At 39.3% G+C, this 19,268-nt stretch overlaps 1 protein-coding gene across 23 annotated transcripts in view; it reads left to right on the plus strand.

Moving 5' to 3' along the window:
* Positions 1-19,268, plus strand: part of LOC129179361 (potassium channel subfamily T member 1-like) — a 59,462-nt gene that overhangs the window by 21,401 nt on the left and 18,793 nt on the right. For 13 of the 23 annotated variants that reach the window (XM_054772511.1, XM_054772514.1, XM_054772512.1 and 10 more), the window contains 12 exons: positions 5,526-5,564; positions 10,509-10,588; positions 11,675-11,780; positions 11,877-11,936; positions 12,033-12,081; positions 12,231-12,290; positions 13,916-13,990; positions 14,170-14,253; positions 16,920-17,014; positions 18,312-18,492; positions 18,595-18,759; positions 18,881-19,017. In XM_054772511.1, the coding sequence (XP_054628486.1) occupies positions 5,526-5,564; positions 10,509-10,588; positions 11,675-11,780; positions 11,877-11,936; positions 12,033-12,081; positions 12,231-12,290; positions 13,916-13,990; positions 14,170-14,253; positions 16,920-17,014; positions 18,312-18,492; positions 18,595-18,759; positions 18,881-19,017 (1,131 nt within the window). The remainder of the gene's footprint in view (positions 1-5,525; positions 5,565-10,508; positions 10,589-11,674; positions 11,781-11,876; positions 11,937-12,032; positions 12,082-12,230; positions 12,291-13,915; positions 13,991-14,169; positions 14,254-16,919; positions 17,015-18,311; positions 18,493-18,594; positions 18,760-18,880; positions 19,018-19,268) is intronic. The other 10 variants (XM_054772517.1, XM_054772533.1, XM_054772534.1 and 7 more) reach the window with 2 other exon arrangements.

Consider the following 19,268-nt stretch of genomic DNA (forward strand, 5'->3'; position numbering starts at 1 on the left):
CGATGCGCGTATACGTCTTTTTTTCTCGCAAATAACCCGTGGCAAAAGTTGAACGGTGATCGATATTTCATCACCATGTAATCTTTCAGTTCGATGAGGTTTATTTCCCGCGGACACTTAAGTAGCAAGTGCGGTCGTTACGCACTGAGGAGCATATGGGCTCATCAAAACCTGCCAGCCTCTCTGTGTCAATTTCATGACAGATTGCAAATACACATACAGTCATTCATTGTTCGCCTCGCTCACTCAGCATCATAGGAGATACATTTAATGGCTTCGGTGATTACATAATTGCACAGATGCGGAATTCCTGCAAACATTTAATGCATTGTCTGCATAAAAAGGTGAATTTTGGACACATGCAAGCAGATATAGGGGAAATGCAAACCATAGGGGATCATACTGACATCACGCCAAAGACTGAATGATATGATTTAAGAAAACAAATGTCAACTACAATAAAAGCACAATATTTTATATGCTGCGTATAGCTATATCTACAGTAGCTAGGTAAGTATGTGGTCCTGTCTCCTGCAGGGTATTTAAAGCCAGTTTGGCAGAAAACAGAAATGTAGTCCCTTTGTTTGGCAGTTTTACAGAGACCACTGCACAACTCTGGTGCTGCAGTAGGAGAATCAGTTTATTTAAAGATCCGCTGAGGATTTCCTGTAGCTCTGATATCTGTTTTCTAATGCTGCAGCGATTCACTGAGTTAACCTCACAAACAATCCCATTACATACTTGTATAAGTTAGCTGTTCATCAGTAAATGAAAGGTGCCTCTGCCAAGATGTCAGTAGCTTAGCTGCTATATTTTGGCTAACATACTGTATGACAGAGTGCATGTGGCAGAGAGTCGTCATATAGTACATCAGGAAAAGTGTTGCTGTGACGTTAAGTTAAAGAATGATGGCATTATGTTAGGTTTGGGTGGCCAGGAAGTCTTTTAACTTGTGGTTCAGGTTGACGACATAGATAGCTTAGAGTTTAGCAAAGTGTTCTCATGTCTATTTAGTAAAGAAAAAAGAACTGCATTATGTTCTAACTGGAGAAATTCAAGTATCAGTGCTCCTTGTTGCAAGTACAGATGCAAATTGTTGCAAATATCTCACAAAAGAGCATACAACTCACAGTGAACATGTAAAAGTGTCAATATTTACTTTGAGCACCATTATAGCACTACCTTAATCTACTTGGGCATGGAATTCACCAGGGCTGCACTGGTTGTTACTGGAATCGTCTTACACTCCTTCATAATGTGATCATAGGTGGAGCTGGTGGATGCTGGACACATTGTGCTCCTCTAGCTTCTTTCCCCTTGTGGATGCCCAACAGGGGCTCAGACATACTTGGCCACTCCATTACCTTCAGCTTCCTCAGCAAGGCACTTTTGACCTTGGAGGTGTGTTTGGGCTTGTTGAACCTGCCATGCGGCGCAGTTTTTCAAAAGAAGGGATCATTCCGTGCATCAGAATGAAACAGTACATGTTGGAATTCACGTTTTCCTCAACGAACCACAGCTCCCTAGTGCCAGCAGCACTCATGCAGCCCCAGACCATCACAGTACCACCATCATGCTTGACTGTAGGCACGACACAATTATCTTGGTACCACACCTGTGTATTCACTTTATACTGCTTTATTGAAACGTAGCTGTACACGGTCTACTCTAAAGTATATTCACATTTAATTTTCATAATATATTAATATATATAGTATTAAACCATGACCAAGCTATTATAATGATGATTGCTGCATTTCGTTAGAGCTGATGCAGCTACCAGACAAAGCTGATTGTGACGTTCACGCCATTTTCAGTGAAGGATGTACTGATTTTTTGAGAGCTCTTAGTGTTGCAGTGCACCCTCTCAGGATGTTGACAGGTTTCTTTCAGCATCTTGAGGTAGTGAAATGTGGTCACCGTGGGATTTGTGTCCTCTTGGTGTGAAAATAATGGGAGGGAGATCAATACTCTGGCCTTGTGCAAGAGTACAATATATTATTTTTGCATCTAAATTGTCCTCCCTATTATGTTTTTGTGTGTAAAGGAAAAACGCCTGAACAGATGACAGGTCAGCACTGTCAGTGCTTAATGAGTCTTGGAGGGCTTTCAACAACAGAATGTGGTCTAAACAGAGAGATTTATTTTGTCCGCATCCGCACTTGGCAACATATTGCCTCAGTGGGAAATTTGAATGGTCAGTCAGCATATTGCACAGGCTGATTGAAGCGCTACTGAACATTCAGCCAGAAGCAAAGAGGCAATTTCATAAAGAGACGAAAAGGCAGCACATCCTTCTCATCAGCTGAGATTTCTGTAGAGCTGCCGTGACTGTCAGTCACTGAAGCATTTTGTCAAGTTATAGTTCTTGTTGCTTTGAATGTTTTTCCACAGCAACCACATCTCATCATCTTGTCACAATTGATGGATGTATTTCGTCGAATACGTGTGCCTCTTAATAAAGAGTGAAATTTTGGGGAAGGTGTTGGATCCAAAAGGAAATATTAGACAAGAGATCCTAAATAGGATATATTTTGGTTTGGTTTAGTTTAGTTTATTTGAACATGAAGGTTACAATGGAATACATCTCATGAATCATTTTTTCACAGGTCCACATGTCCAAAAGGAGTAGGAAGAAGCAAAGCTTATTTAATCCTACCCTCCATCTATTCTACATCTAGTACGGTACATGTTGTTCACTTCCTGCATTCCATGTCATGTTTTCTGTGATAGTCAGTATAATACCTAATAGATAACGGTAAGACCCCAAAAAATAATAATAATAATAATAATAAATAAAGAAATAATTAAAATAAATATGAATAAAGAACAAAACTTTAAAGAACAAAAAAAATAACAAACCTGACAGAACATCATTGTGATAATCAAGACTCTTCTGCCTTGTATTTAGCAAACCCCAACTTCTTGTATTGTTTTTTGAATTTGCTCATTTTTAAGTCACACAGGGAAAAATACAGTGAAGTACACATTTTAAGGATGTCATAACTTCTTGCCCACTCGCAGAACAATTACTTTTTCATTTTGATCTCATCCGCCATGTTTTAATAAGTTATTTTAAAGTGGTCTTCTGAGTGTGTTAAGTGTCCACCCTTAAGTGTCATCCTTAATGAAGTCATCAGCAACCCACAATAAAGATTTACCCGATTGCCCTGCCTGGAAAAACAACTAATAAAAATATCACAAGTAAATTCATGTGTAAACAGTAACACATGTGACAGTGAGATTTGTGAGTCTCTAATTGGCGTGTCATGTGTGACAAGCGTGTTAGAGACGAGACCCACACTTGTATTTCTGAGAGCAGTATTTTACGCGGATTCAGTAAGGAGGCTTGGAGAAAGTGGAAATAGGGGGATTCTTTCAGTGGCATTGTTGCGTTCAAGATTGTGTAGCTTGAACGGAATTGGAGTGTTACTCAACTCAACCATGTTCGCCACCTTTGGGTGATAATACGTTCACGATCCATCCTGTAATGATGCACTTACAATCGCCCTTTTCCACTGCACAGTACCTACTCTGCTCACCACAGCTCTACTCTTTATTGGGACATTTTCTATGGCAAATCGTCATTGCTTGTCATTGTGACATTTGTCGATACATGGCTAGAAATAACAAAATTAACCGTACATGCTTTCGTTAGACTACTCCGGGATGGGCAACCTTTCTTGGTCATTGAGAGGTCAAGAAGTAAACTTCCCTCCTTTAATCAAATAGTCAACTATCTAATTCTGCAGAGCAAACCCTTTTGACGAAGAAGATAGCCATATTAATGGTAAAAAGTATTTTATTTTTTTATTAAATAACTTCAGTATAACAGTGTTAATAGAAATAATACATTCAGAGACTTATTGTAACATTTTTGGTCTTGCATAAAAACATGCGCATTTAGTTGTATTCAGTGTTAAAAAATATTATTTGGAAACACATTTTAAAATATATGGCTTTCCATGGCTCTCTTAGCCAAAAAGGTTCCTGACCCCTCCTCTAGCTAAATAGAAAATATGAAGCGGCAATCTTGTTGTGAGATAAACTACATATCCCATTTGCCCTTGAAATTGCTGCAGAGATAATGCCCATGTGCGAGTCCCTCCCTCTTCACATCAGTCAGTCCATCGCAGGGAATGTGGTTGAAAGCATGCTTCCAAAGTGCTGCTTTCCACTTGTTGTCTTGCTAGCTCAGTTCCTATTTCGGATTTGACATCGGCTGCACAGAGGTGACGATTGTATCCTTTCTTAAATGTCTCGATCATCTTAACATTTGGTTGGTTACTCTATGTGATGGGCATGCAATGCTGATTGCATGGCTATGGATTTGTCTTGTTATGTTGGAAAGGGTGCTTTTAAAGTGTACGTCGTTTCAGATTTTCAGCGTCTCCACTGCTGAAGTTCTTTGCAGCCGGATAGCGTCTGTATTGCAAAGTGAAGTACTGTCAGATTACCACCAGTGATCTAATAGACGTTGTTGCCACAGCACGTACTGCATAACCATCCCTTGTTGTTTTGATGTCGCTGGAGCGTCACTAAAAGCAGCTTTTGGTCATAACTACATAACCACAACTGGGGATTTTTTTTTATCGAATCCCTGCGGCTGGAGTAATTGACTTGTTGAAATGGCAAGAAGTTTGTGATTAATAGAATATGAAGGTCTTCCTGGCTTTAATGGACATTCCATTAGCCCATTTACAAAGGCGCAAATGCAGCAATGGCGATGACTCCCTGTCAGAAGCCTTTACACTAAGCAGCCTTAACTTCTAAACAATCACCTTTTTTTGCAATATAGTAGATTCCTGTTTTTCATGGAGATTACATTGCAGGACCACCAGAGAATGGTGAAAAACTAGTAATTAACTAAGTTATAAATACGCCTATTTGTGACATACAGCTCGCTCCATCCACTCCAGGCACTTCTGCTAGCTTGGCAGTGACATTCTCCTCAGATTTCCATTCAACATTTGCAATACGAGTCACTTTTGTAATTATAAGATTTAGATTCAGCTACAGAACCCTCCCCCATCTTGCTTCAGTATGCCTCACACGCGTATTAAACACATTTTAAAGTATAAAATGCACAGGTACTCACTACTAATGTATGTTGTACATTTTAGCTGTATTGTCACATATTTATAAATTATTACCGAGGGGGATTGAGATGTGTTTACTGCAGGAAAAAACATCCTATTTTCAGAGAAGAAAATACATTTTAAAAAATCTGCCAATTTGCAGGATTGCGAATGCAGAATCGCTTATTTCACAAGTTGACATATGTTACATAAATGTTGTAAATGATGATAGTTGTTCACCATAGAAGGTGTCTTTACGGGTCTCCCATGGTTTGCATTAAGTGTAGTATCTATTGTTCTTTCTCCTCAAGCGCTTACATTCAGCATTTGTTGATGCCAACAAAAGCAATGTGCTGTGGAATCCTTTTCTTTCTTTTCCCCTCATTTCCTTCCCTTTTTTTGCATTGCTAACCCATACCTATCTGTGTCCATGTGTGCTGCATCCAGGTATCAGGAGGAGTACAGTATGGACTCAACCAATGCCCAGTAAGTCTCTGGCGGCATCATGCTTGCATGGCATGGGTTATGTCTTCCAGTGTTTACGGCACAAAGGATGGTTTGGGGAAAACAACACTAAGACACATGTCGCACTGTTTACATTACATATTAAAGTCATGACCATGTTTGGTGGTTTTATAATCATTGTCCCGGGCAATGATACTGTTCCAGATTGTATTTATGGCTACCTTTTCAACAGTTGTTGTGGCAACACCTCCACAGAGAATTTTTTTTCCGTCTAACAGCCAATCACATTACACCAAATGGTGAAAAGGCAGCTTATGTGTCATTAATGGCTTGTTGAATTGTCTGTATATGATGCACTGGTAAGACGTATACTGTAGGTGTGTACATTGTGCATGCTAAGATTACACGGTCATACACAAACAAAGCGGGGTCTGGGAGAGGTTCTTCATACGTTGTAGTCACACCAATCATTTACCATGTAGTTAATATTTATGTGTTTACAATCCTGTGCTACTGTTAGAAAATGGATTTCCATCCGTGGGGAGCTAGCAAGCCTTGACTTGTAAGCATGTTGATATACACGCATTCCCGTCATCTGTAGTCTTGTGCTGATTCGGTAAAATGCTTTGCAGAGGTTATGGCACCTTATTTTCCGAGCGACACCCAGAAACAATTACAATACGTCCCATAAATATTTTAACACATTTGCTGAGTTTGTTCTTCTGGAACAAGCGCCACCCGAACACCTGATATCTCACTTAAGTATTTCCTGTGGTTAGCAGATAAAAGCCTCCGCTGTCATTAAGCATCACAGGAAGCAATCAGGTTTTTATTTCATGTTCATAAGCCAAAGCCTTTGGGAAAGCTGTCATAATCACCCGATGCCAACCGTGTATGTCATTATTTTTCAAGAGGAGCAATAAAAACATGTTTACAGTGACTTCCTAGAATACTTCTTCTCAGCTTGTAACGATGGCAGGTAAAGACAAAGATCTTTTTAGCAATGCACGCAAATACGGCAACTTTTGCTGGTAGAATTTGCTTTTAGTTTAAAGTTAAGGGCTTCTCCCTTCACATTATTCTTAGGGTCATGTGAGTAGCTGAATTCATATGGATTTATCCATATACACACCATTAAAACATAATACCCAATACAGTAGTTCATACAGAACTATCGTATATCGTATATATACCAATATATTTTTTGCATCAATTCACATAGTAAAAAGGTTTGTCACAGGGTGGGTCAGTTTCATCAAACTGCCGTGTTTTTTTGTGAAGTACCTCCTGGTTGTACTTTCATAAGAGCTGGGAACTGATGGCAGAACAGCAGTGAGCAAAGGTGAGCTTCCGTCCCTCAAAAACGCTGTGAAAGGCTGCAAGCGATCTTTTCTTCAGCAGGAGCCCTCTGTGTTTAAGGATCTTTGTTAGTCTGTTAGTCATTGCAAGAAAAACAAGAACGTTCTCAAGTCTTTTTCTAGATTTTCATCTTTGCAAGAGTCAACAGGACGCACTTGTGTGCCAGCCGGGTGTCATCCATGGGCTAGTTGCCAGTTGATATATGGAGTTGACATAGAAATTTTCCATGTCCACTTTTTTGCTACAGCTGCACATTTGAGTCCAAAAGCCCTAACTGATTTTTGAAAGACTTACGACGACTGCATTATATCAATAAACTTTTAAATGCTGAGTCATCAAGAAGAAACTATTCCAAAGTTTGTCACGATGCATAAATACAGCAGCGGTTCTCAATTATTTTTTGTCATGCCCCTCCCTAGGGGACAGAAATGTTCCTCCCCGATTTGAAATACTATTGAGAAACTCATACTATATATTTACTTATCTGTACTGTACAGCCTGAACTCAAAGCTGAAACCAGGAAATTGCATGAAAATGGACAGCTGTGATGCATACAAGCATATTCAAGAGTCAAATTGCAGCTTGGGTACAAATTGTTGAGTAGACAAATTTGTACATATTGACAGGTCTGCAGTAACACTGAAAGCACTCCCTGCCTCTCGCACACCCTCTGACAGTTCAGTGCGTCCCACCGGTGGGGGGCGGGGGTCTGCCCCACTATTTGAGAAGCACTGAAATGCAGTATGTTGTGTTCCTAGTAGTGTTTGGACCTTCGCCACAGCTCCTTGCTTCTTGTGTTTTGTATATTGCCTCTTAAAGCAGGTAATGATGACTCAGAGGACCAAAAATTAATCTTTGTTGATTTTTGCTTTAGCCGCTGGCCAACCAACTCCCATTTCGATGATTATATGAAACTTATGCAGTTCCCTCTTCAGTATTTTTGCTTCTTGTCTGGACTTAAGCCAGTTCCACAATAGCTTATACTGTTGGAACACCATCACTTAGATGATGCAGGAGAAAATGACAAAAAACAATACAGCCTTTTGAATATTCATGACAGCAAGGCATAGTTGTAGGGTGGCTTCTGCCTTTATATCAGGTGCACATGAAGTACAGTGCCTGCAAATGCTTCTTTCTCCAATGGAGGAACCCTACAGCAAAGTATGCATAAAAACTTTATTTTATACTGCTTACAAGGCAATGTGAGATCATTAAAAAATAATAATAAAAATGTAAATTTCTCTTGAAATCTACCACGCCGACTGGCGATATCTTGCTGTGGGACAGTGGCTGTTAACAGTAGCAGAAGGACTCCTTTTTCTGGCCTTAATTTGAATTAATGCACTGCAGTGTTTTTCTTCAGTAGCTGTTAATGCGATGGCAGCTGTGAGATGTAAATAAAAGAAATGAACATGTTTTTTCTCAGCGATAAGAATTACGGGACAATGGACAAAATCCCTGCTGGTCTATTCACAGTGAGATATTTACCTCCACCAAGGAAGATATATTTTAATTGTGCTTTGTTAGTTAGATACAAAACTGTGTAAATGGTTAAGACGTGAAGGAATAATCTTAATTTTTGGTGCAAATCAGGATAAAGGAGCAGAATTTGGAGTTTAGCTTCCGTAAAGCATGGTGGGGTCAATTCGTACCAAGTGCGTTCGCATCTGGGTATTGTCCAAGATAGGCCCTTCTGTCACCCTCAGCAGTATAGCAAATGAGCACATTGATGCATCCCATTGCTGCTAGCCCATTTGAAACATAACACAACAATAAGTGCTTTTTTTATTGTTGGAGGCTGTGTGCTACTCCGCTCATCTCACCCGCCCACACAGCAACGCAGACAAACACAAGGCACAGTACAAGCCAGTTCAAACAAAGCATGACATCACAGCAATTATTATTAGATGTGAGTTTATTTTGGAGTCGCATTTCAAGTTGTACTGTGTTGTCTAAGAACGTTCACGCCGCTGTAGGCAAGCTGGGTAAACATTGAGCTCTTCTCACCTGTGTCCGATCTGACAGCTGTTTTCATCGGAGACAACCTGGACCATATAAATTATTGATCCTCTGACTCGCCAGTAAATCTCTGTCATCATGTAATCAAGCAAAGTCCATGCCTCTGATTGTTCTCATGCTTTACCCACAGCTGTGTGTTTGTGTGACTGAGATAATGGAGCCTGTGGGTTAGATCATGTCAGCTTGAGGTTAATTCCTTGTTTTGAAAGCTCACAGACACGTGAGGGAGCATTTCTTTCCCTGGAAGCTGTATCCATGGCGACCGAGCCAATAGGATGCAAGGGGGAAATTAGCGGGGGGATGCTCCATTTCTTATTACCTTCCTCCTACTCAAACTCCTTATGTTGGAGGCTGCAATTGCCCTAACGCTCACTTGTCTCCTCCACAGCTCTGTTGTGCCCTCATGTATTCATTTTGTCAGCTCTGTGTTCCTTTAATACCTCCCTCTGTGTTCATTAGCGACAAAAGGGACACTACATTACATAATCTGTATTCATCTGAGCTACCTACGACATCATCATCCCATCTTTAATGGTCATTTGGTCCACCAGGTGCTTCCCTTTAGCTTTCATTTATGGATGCTGTTGCAGATAAATGGATTTTTAAAAATCCCTCTATGTATATTGGGGATTGTGTGGAATTGTTTGCACATTAATCGTGTCTTGAAGCAATTGAGGTAAAAATGGAGCGCAATACTTGGTTACAACCGGCAGAGGCGCTATTCATTAATTTTCAACTAGTTTGTCGTCTGAAGAAGAAGAACATGATGTCAGCTTTGGGAAGCTGAGCTACATCCAGGCGGACCTCCTCAGGGCAACATTATGCTGCAAAAGTGCGAAGGATATAGGGGCAAAATAGCAAAATGTACGTATTTATGGCCTAAATTAAGCATTTTCACATTTATGTGACAGTAGCCACCGCAGGAAGTACCGGTAGTAAAAACGAAACAACATGAAACTCCAATGCTGACATGTGTAAGTCTGTCTTATTTTCTATGATTATGTCTACTATATTGGGTAATACCAGTGCAACGGTGACCATAGGGGCGTTATTTCATGTCTAGAGGGCTCTAATAATGTACAAAAAAAACATATTTAGGAGGTCATAAATTGATTTCCTGTGCTTTAACTGTGAAAGTATTCCAGTTATAAATAAGGAATCTTACTTAATTCATTCACCACGGGGGGTCTGGAACCAATTAACCATGATAAATAAATGTATATTGACTGATTAATTGGAAATTTTGTCGAATGTCCATCCCCAGTATCTATTATCATATATTATGGTGTATTTTACAATGCAATTGTGGCTAGCATAGTCATCATATAGTGAACAGTGGAACTGTTTGGGGTGTAATTTACATGATTGTCGCTCAGCTACTGTCTGCACTGGTGCCCCAACTTGGGCTGTCTGGGTTTAATATAATTATAGGAAACTGCTTTTGTGTCTGTTTTGGAATATTTAGTGAGGACAGGAAGCAATGGAAGATACGTTGTGAACACCAGAGCACCGCCAAACTTGGCATGCTTGACTTAACAACTTTTTATAAATAGAAACATTTCAGAGAGAATGTGACTGTTCCCGCAGGGTGCAGGTGGAGTTCTATGTAAACGAAAACACCTTCAAGGAGAGGCTGAAGCTTTTCTTCATCAAAAACCAAAGGTCAAGTAAGTACAGCCAGCACTACGCCACCACTATCTGATAATGCAAATGGTGAGATGCTCGGAACCGATGAGCAAAGAGTATTGTGTAGGAAAGTACACTCACTGATGATACATCCAATTTCTGTCTCAGATGGGGTTTTGATTATTACATTAGAGCTCCTGTTAGGCCTCATGTTGAAAACAGCAGCTCTTTTATTGACAGGAAGGGCTGCACATTTTTCTAATGAGGAAATATAACATACCAAGATGAGCAGAACATTGGTGCCCATTTTGGCTTGTTCTTTTTTTTGTCCTGTTGTGTTGCGACACCACTATTAAGAAAGACAACAGAATTAAATGAAAATGTCAGTTTTCTGCAGGGGCAGGTTGCTCCCCATCAGTGCTCAGCAGGTAATATTGCAGCTTGTGTCCAATCATTTAAACATTAACGATAATACTGTACGTGAAGCTGCGCAACACGCCTTGTGGTCAACAAGAGCAATTACAGCCAAGTTTCTCATTAAAGCAGTTGCAGCCGAACTTTTTCCACCTAGGGCCAAATAATGGCAAATTAAAGGACACTTTAATTGAAGGGCCACTTTCATATTTTGTAAAGATATGTTAAAAAGTTACAGTGGACCTTTGGTTAGCGTCAGTAATTACAGAAAGGCCGACTCTAACTTAGATGTTAACCGAATCCATTTTTCCCATAAGAAATTTGCTTTTCTGACGATACTAACTATCTGGAACTACTTTCTTCAATGCCAGAACTCAGCTCATGGGACGAAGTGAGAGAAAAGTCACTGTTGATGCACTACACTGCTGATGGTGATGTCATACAACTTGATGTAAAAAAACTAACCCTTTCATTTTGGCAAGTACAATGCAGCAGTATTCATCCCAGGAAAGCTCTAGAGTTACTCTGTTATTCTTTAGGGATTTGGAATCTACTGTCCTGAGGAAAATTAGTCATGACAGCATGCAGCTCCATTATTCATGCTTCATGACAAAAAAAAAGTGTGCTGCGCTTGAAACCACAGGAAATTCAGCTGACACTACTGTAAACCAACGAACCTAAAACTTTGAAGACAGTCAATTGTTGTTCCACAGGTTTGAGGATCCGCCTTTTCAACTTCTCCCTGAAGATTCTCACCTGTGTCCTCTACATAGTAAGAGTCAGCCTGGACAACCCCAAGGAGACCAATGGCAGTCCATGGTGAGAGTTGCTTAATTCACTGCACCATTAATTAATTTATTTTATTGATTCATTGTATGCATATTTATTTCTGTTTTTTTAATATTTTTGAATCAGTGCAATCTTTAGAAACTCTAGCTGGCCAAATTCATCTACAGAGTCGCCAGAAATCAACTGGTAGGTTCTCCTCCCATTTTTAAAAAAAGACGGAGCCTCATCCGTTAGATGTTCATATGTACTCTTTTTTTTTTTTTTTTTTTTTTTTTTAAAAAGGAAGTTGATTTTCTGGGTTACCAGACCTGATCCCTTGTGGGCCATACAAGTGAGTATATATATATACTGTACCCAATTTTTTGAATTGGATATGCTTTGTTATACAGTTAGATTAAAGGAGAGAACAGTTGTGAAGACTGAACCACAGGTTTTTCAATTTCCAAGCTTTCACCAATGTCATTTTTTGCTCTACCTCAGGTGACAGTGGCTTTAATCAGTTTCTTGGAAACCATGCTGATCACATATCTCAGCTACAAGGTAAAGAACCGAGTCAGAGTCTACAGCTTTACCTGCTGATGACGCACACTTCTCTTATTGCCTGCCTGCCAATTTGTCTCAGGAACTGTTACCATGCCAACTATTAAAGACAACAGACCAAGAATTTTATACACTCATTATTACAGATGCTCAGTGTTGGCTTTTTTACTGATATCCAGCACAATTATCCAGCACTTCATTACTGATACTGATATCAACCCATACCAGTATCTGCAACAGCGCTTCCCTCAAATGAATGAAGTGCAATAAACACGTTATGCTTTATGCGTTTCACAAATACACATTGTTTGCTGGAAAGCATGTGCAGCGGTACAAGTTTCTCACTAGTAGTCAAGGTTACTATGAAGGTGGAGCCGCATTATACACAAGCAAAACGGAACAGGGTCAGTCACCTGAAAGAGGGCCCAAAAGCGTGACACAGCAAGCAAAACCTACATTTTACGCTTTAATTTGACATAATACTCATTAAACAACAAACTATGTTTACTGAACATTTATTATTCAGTGAAAGCACAGTAAAATGCTATAAATGGTTTGAACTTACTTTAAATACGAGTAAGTGACGCAACACTGTGTTCTTTAAAACATTGTTAGTTTGCACTGCCGTAACACACTTCACCTTGAGTGGAAGTGTGATGTTAAAAAAAAAAAAAAAAAAACAGTTCCACAAAGTATTGATTAGGAAAAAATAGATCCATATAAATCCTGATTGTAACGATTACGCCATATTTCTGATTTTGAATCAGTGTCCATTTCGTTATTGTCTGAATTTTGACGTAAAACCAGAGAAATAACGCACAAATAATTTCACATCATATGTCAAGCAGCTCATTTGCATATATTTTTCCACAATTCAATTTTAGTTCAATTATATGCAGACTACGCTGGTTACATTTGTGACGTGTATGTTTAGTAATATTTATTTCATCTTCTTTGTGACACACTTTTGCAACACTTTTTCCCCTGTTTATTCAATGTGTTTGCAGTATATTTCTATTTATCACTGTATTTCTATCACTGTAGTCTGTGCGTCATGCCCCTTGAAGTGACGGCACCCTCCCTAATCCCCTTTTTTGAGGAATCTGACCCAACACTTTACAGTCTTTGCAAATTACATATTTGCAATCCGAAGGCGAAACTTGGAAATAATTCCAGACTGCGGACATACTGAACTTGTTACTCTGTGGACACAGTGTAGTTTGATGAGGTCCCACTCGTGCACCGATATCATTATTGGCTGAAAAAACAATCTCATTTTTATGCCAGTGTCGACCGTCATCCCTACTCATTATAGATGTACACATTTCATATGTAACTTCTTCACTGCTGTGATTGTGCGTCAGAGTTCCCCGATCATGTGAAATGGTGATTTGGAGCTGTTGGAGCAAAATCATATGATTGCCCTACTTCTGAGAGAAGAGGCGCTTTTGAATTTCCTGATTCCCAAGACACAAACCTTCCTCATTGACATGACATTGACCACCTGACCTGTTCCTAGCTAGATTAGAATTTCATTTGTTTCTTTTTTTTTTTTTTTTTTTTTTTTTTTTTTGCTTTACTGACCTTTTTTTGACACTTTTAATCTCTATCAATTTCCTCTTCAGGGCAACATTTGGGAGCAAATATTCCAGATATCCTTCATATTGGAGATGATCAATACAGTGCCATTTATTATCACAGTAAGTAATTGATAAATAGATTAGACACTCCTCACAAGTGTGTTGCTTGTTAGCATGGGCACCTTCCTATTCTGTTCAAAATCAATTTGGTATTCAGCTGTTGTGGACAATCAAAGGATGAAAATACCCCACAACATCAATTGTATTGACTGTTAATATCCCTCTGTTTTTCCTTTAAGATCTTCTGGCCTCCATTAAGAAATATATTTGTTCCTGTTTTTCTTAACTGCTGGCTAGCCAAGGGGGCCCTCGAAAATATGATTGTAAGTATATGTTTTTAGGGATGAGTGACTACACCGCTATCTGTATCTGTTCACCCATCTAAATGATCTTTATCAGTATCTGTACGCGGAATGCGCGGAGCATAAACCGGAAGCGGGCGTGGTCAAACCGAAAATGTGCGAGGCTTAAATCGGTACACTATTTTAAGTCTGAAATTGACACGGATTTATCAGAGGTTGCTATATTTATTGTTTATTATTCAGTTATATGTGTACTGTGTATGTGCATAAGTGATCTGTAAGACTTAGTAGTTTTTAGTAGGACTGTCAAAAATAGCGCGTTAACGGCAGTAACTAATTTATTTCATTAATTGCATAAAATGTTTTAACATACTGTATTTAAGAAAATGGAAAAAAAAATCCCGTGTACTACCGCCTGCAGCCTATTTGCTGATATGAAATGCATTAATGAAAATGATAAGTCACTTTATATGACTACAGCACTTTGAGCACCAACCACATGATGAGTTTTTTTATATACTGTAGAACATAAATGGCTTCATATCAAACGAGGGACAGAGGAGGATATCACCTACTTACAACAATGTCCTGACATCTGTCCCCCAGATTGTCTCATTCCACAGGAAGAATGGCCACTAACGAGCTGTTTTGCCACCAGGCAGGAAAGTGACCTATTGTTATGCAGGATGGTCGCTCACCACCAACCATACTAGGCAACAACAACAACAAGCCAACTGTGACCACCCGCAGAGGACACCAGAAACATAAAGAGGGAAAGTCCTCACTTAAAAATTTAGAGCTAAAGAAGTCTTTTGGACTAAAGGTGAAAGATCGACAACAAAAGTCCAGTTGCCTCGATTCAAGATTTGCAGATTACTATGACCAGGTTGACTGAGAATCTACACAGATATATTGCCAGTAGGGATGCGTACTACTACTAATGTAAATTATAATAAGCAGACCGGGAGAAAAAGTAGCTATCGATGCCTCATTTCAGTGCTAAATGAATGCAGACTCAGCCACCTACAGTAAGTGGTAGAAGGTGATATTGCATCCTGACAGACGCGCACAGTCTGACACTCTTTTTAAACTTTATTGCCGACCTTAACACAGCAACAGCAGTGGTCGGTTCAACACCTCACACATTTTTTATCCGGTGCTCAGCAAGACAACATTTTCTCATTATCCACCAATCTCGGTTACAGTAAGCGAGGTGCATTCATGAGCAGGGAAATTCTGAACATCGACACAAGCAGTTTGTGTTTTTGCACATTCTCCGTGTGCTGTGTTGCTGCGGGTTTTGCTGTGATAATTGTGACAAAATAGTTGTGGATTTTATTGCATATTGGTGAATTTATTACTCATTATTTTACTTATATTATTGAAGCATTTAAATTACTATTCAGTTTTTTTTTTTACCTTGCATGTCACATGGTTTTGTAAAAATAGAATTGTTTTTGGACTCAATGTTTCCATTTTCCTTCTTTTAAGTACCAGTTTGTGCACCGTTTAAGCATTGGCACTAGGAGTGTCACGAGACACCCAACTCACAAGACTATACGTGAGATTGGGTTCACGGGACGAGACAAGATTTTAACATTAATTTTAAGAAAAGTGCAATAAAACAATATGACTGGACAAACAAACTTTTTTTATTTAACCGAGTCACGAAACCATGCAGTTGTGTGTAAGGAGAATCAGAGTATAGAGCGAAGGGAGCCACCTGCTGTGGCTGCCATGGTGCACAGTGGTCGGACACCTGCTCCGAGCAGACCCGAGTCTGCCATTGTTAATGTTGATGATGATTAATGATAACAGTGATTAAGGGTGTAGACAAGTCTGAAACATCTACATGTTCTGATCTGATAAATCTAGTAACTTTGATCAAATCTAGAATTATTACAGCTTCTGTTTGGACATTAACACACGCAGCAGCTGTTCAACAATGGAAAAAAATGTCCACACATCATGACGGTGACGCTGGGAACACCAAAGTAGGTTGGATTGTAGGGTTTAAAGTGTGTGTATAGCACTTCATGCGTGCTTTCAAGAATGTCTAGAACGCTGCCACTTAATGCCACATATTACGTTTATTATCATTCATAGTAGCAATGCCATAGTTCACAGTCTGTTTGGCTTCTGGCTGCCCTGTTCTCGTGAGACAGTTGTTCTCCAAACAAGAAACCTCGTCACATTTTAATGTCGCAAGATCTCAAGACACAAGCTCTTGTGACACCCCTAATCGGCACCATTTCAAAAGTACCAGATGATATGTAAACGATTTAATAATTGCGTATGTTTGCTGGAGTGACTGTCTCCAGGCTGCTTTTTTGTTGACATTCTTATATGTCCCAACAAGAACCAGTAATTTCTTTTGTTTTATGTGGTATGTATTTTTAATGTGAAGTATATCATACTACATAGTCATCCAGGTTATGTCGATGGAGCATGTCATGAAAATCGGAGGCATCCTTGTCAGAGGAAGTGCTTCCTGCCATTGAGCAGATGGTCTAGTCTGGTGCCAAGCAGACTGGCACATGGTGTAAGAGCAGGGACAAGCTGGAGAGGTGGCGACATGCAGAACTACTAAAAGGAACAACTGTTAACACTAATCATTACTATACCCACACATACAAAAGCAGATGACCTGTATGCACTAACACTGATAGTGTGTGTCCTGCTCCTAGAATGATTTCCATCGTGCCATTCAGAGGACACACTCGGCAATGTTCAACCAGGTGTTCATCCTCATCTGCACTTTACTGTGTCTGGTTTTCACTGGGTAAGTGAATCCTCATTCTACTTGAGAGAACTTTGTACCACCTAGTGACTTGCGGTCAGGGGAGGCAGGTGAGGCTCATGATGAAAAATACAAAAAGGAATAATAACATAAAATAAATATGAATGTGTCCATTGAACTGTATTATAAATGTATTTTTTGTATGATTCCAGTCATTTTTAACATTGTTTTAAGTAAAAATAGCTGAATTTGGCTGAATTTGATTTCCTCATCAAATACAGGGAAGAAAACCAAGATGAGGCCACCTTGAGCGTGGCTTCTCGGCTTAGTGCGCAAGCCCCGCCTGCCATATTTTAGTGCACACTGAGTTGGCTCATGGCACCTGCCAGTTTCTGTTTGTCAACATAATAACCAATAATATAATGTTGCAGAAACATTTAAATGTATTATACACTGTGACTTTCATAATGGCAACTCATAACTGTGAGTCGAAATTATGACATAACAAAATTGTGAGTCGAAATCATGACATAACAAAGACATAATTATGACATAAAAAGTTTAAATTATGAGAGAAAAAGTTGAAATGTGATAAGTCATAATTATGAGATAAAAAGTCCAAATTACAAGATAACAATTCATACTTATGATCTACAAAGCTACAAAGTTATAATTATGAGATAAATTCATGATTTTGAGATAAAAGGTAGAAATTATGACAAATACACAACAATGTGTATTTATCTCATAATTATGACTTTTTATCTGGTAATTTGGACTTTTTATCTCATGATTTATCTCATAATTATGATTTTTTTAATCTCATCATTTTTATTTTTTAATCTCAAATTATGAATTACAAAACATTTTCACCAAAGTGAATTATTGTCCTCTTTTTTTTGGTTATCCTTTTCAATAGCAACATGTATTAACATGTAAAAACTCCAAAGGAGTCAGTGCCTCACCAGCAATGAACCTCACCGTGCGTCACTGGTACCACCTGACTCTAACTCACTGTATACAAGTCTGGAACTATGTCTACTGTAAACAAAATTTGGATGTCACTTCAATTACTGTCCCTGACATTTATTATGCTGATATCTGAAATTCAGCTCTATTTCACAGCTAAGTCTTAAAAAACCTTGATGAAACAAATGGACAGACTAACAGAGCCTAACAGAATTTGTCTAGTCTAGTACAGTAGTTCTCCACCACCTCTTTCGCTGACTTATCAGTAAACTACAAAAATAACCAAAACAAACTTGAAGCTGCATTCAGTCATGCATTCAAATATGTCATTTTAAATGTTGTGAAGTCTGTGTTTCTTTTGCTGTTGCAGAGCATGTGGCATCCAGCACCTTGAGAGGGCTGGAAAGAACCTGACCTTGTTTGACTCATTCTACTTCTGCATCGTTACCTTCTCCACTGTGGGCTATGGAGATGTTACGCCACAGATCTGGCCCTCGCAACTGCTGGTGGTCATCCTTATTTGCGTGGCACTGGTGGTGCTCCCGTTACAGGTAACAATGTTGAAACGAACAAGTACATTGAGTTGTTCTATGCTTGCTTTTACTGTGATACTGCTTCTTTTGTCATGATGTATTTGATTGTGGTTGTTTCAGTTTGAAGAATTAGCCTACTTGTGGATGGAGAGCCAAAAATTGGGAGGAAACTACAGTCGCCACCGAGCACAAACAGAGAAGCATGTGGTGTTGTGTGTCAGCTCACTGAAGATAGACCTGCTGATGGATTTTCTCAATGAGTTCTACGCTCACCCCAGGTTACAGGTATACATGAGAACATGCCTTGTCTTTTTGGATCCAAACATTTCCAAGAACGCACAGTATATACTCTTAGGGGACTCTTGGCTGTACACACTATGCAAGTCAGTGTTTGCCTGTCTTTCAGGATTATTATGTGGTGATCCTGTGTCCAACCGATATAGACATTCAGGTTCGGCGTATCCTCCAGATACCTCTATGGTCTCAGAGGGTCATCTACCTTCAAGGGTCTGCCCTCAAAGACCAGGACCTGATGAGGGCCAAGTGGGTAGCTGTGTGCTCACAAAAATATAAAGATTTGTGTTTTTTTAGTGAGCATATTTAGAAATTAACACAAAGTTGTAACTCTAATTTTGTCATACCAAATATTGCAAATCCAGCGGCAATTTATCACTGACAAATACTATATACAGTAACTAGAATACCCTTGGTATAGCTTTTACAGTATATAGTTTATAGCCTCTTTCTTAGGTACGGCTGCCTCTGACTCTGCCTTCATTTGTCTTGCAACGATA

Source organism: Dunckerocampus dactyliophorus, chromosome 4 (assembly GCF_027744805.1).
Source record: "Dunckerocampus dactyliophorus isolate RoL2022-P2 chromosome 4, RoL_Ddac_1.1, whole genome shotgun sequence".
In the NCBI taxonomy this organism is placed as follows: domain Eukaryota; kingdom Metazoa; phylum Chordata; class Actinopteri; order Syngnathiformes; family Syngnathidae; genus Dunckerocampus; species Dunckerocampus dactyliophorus.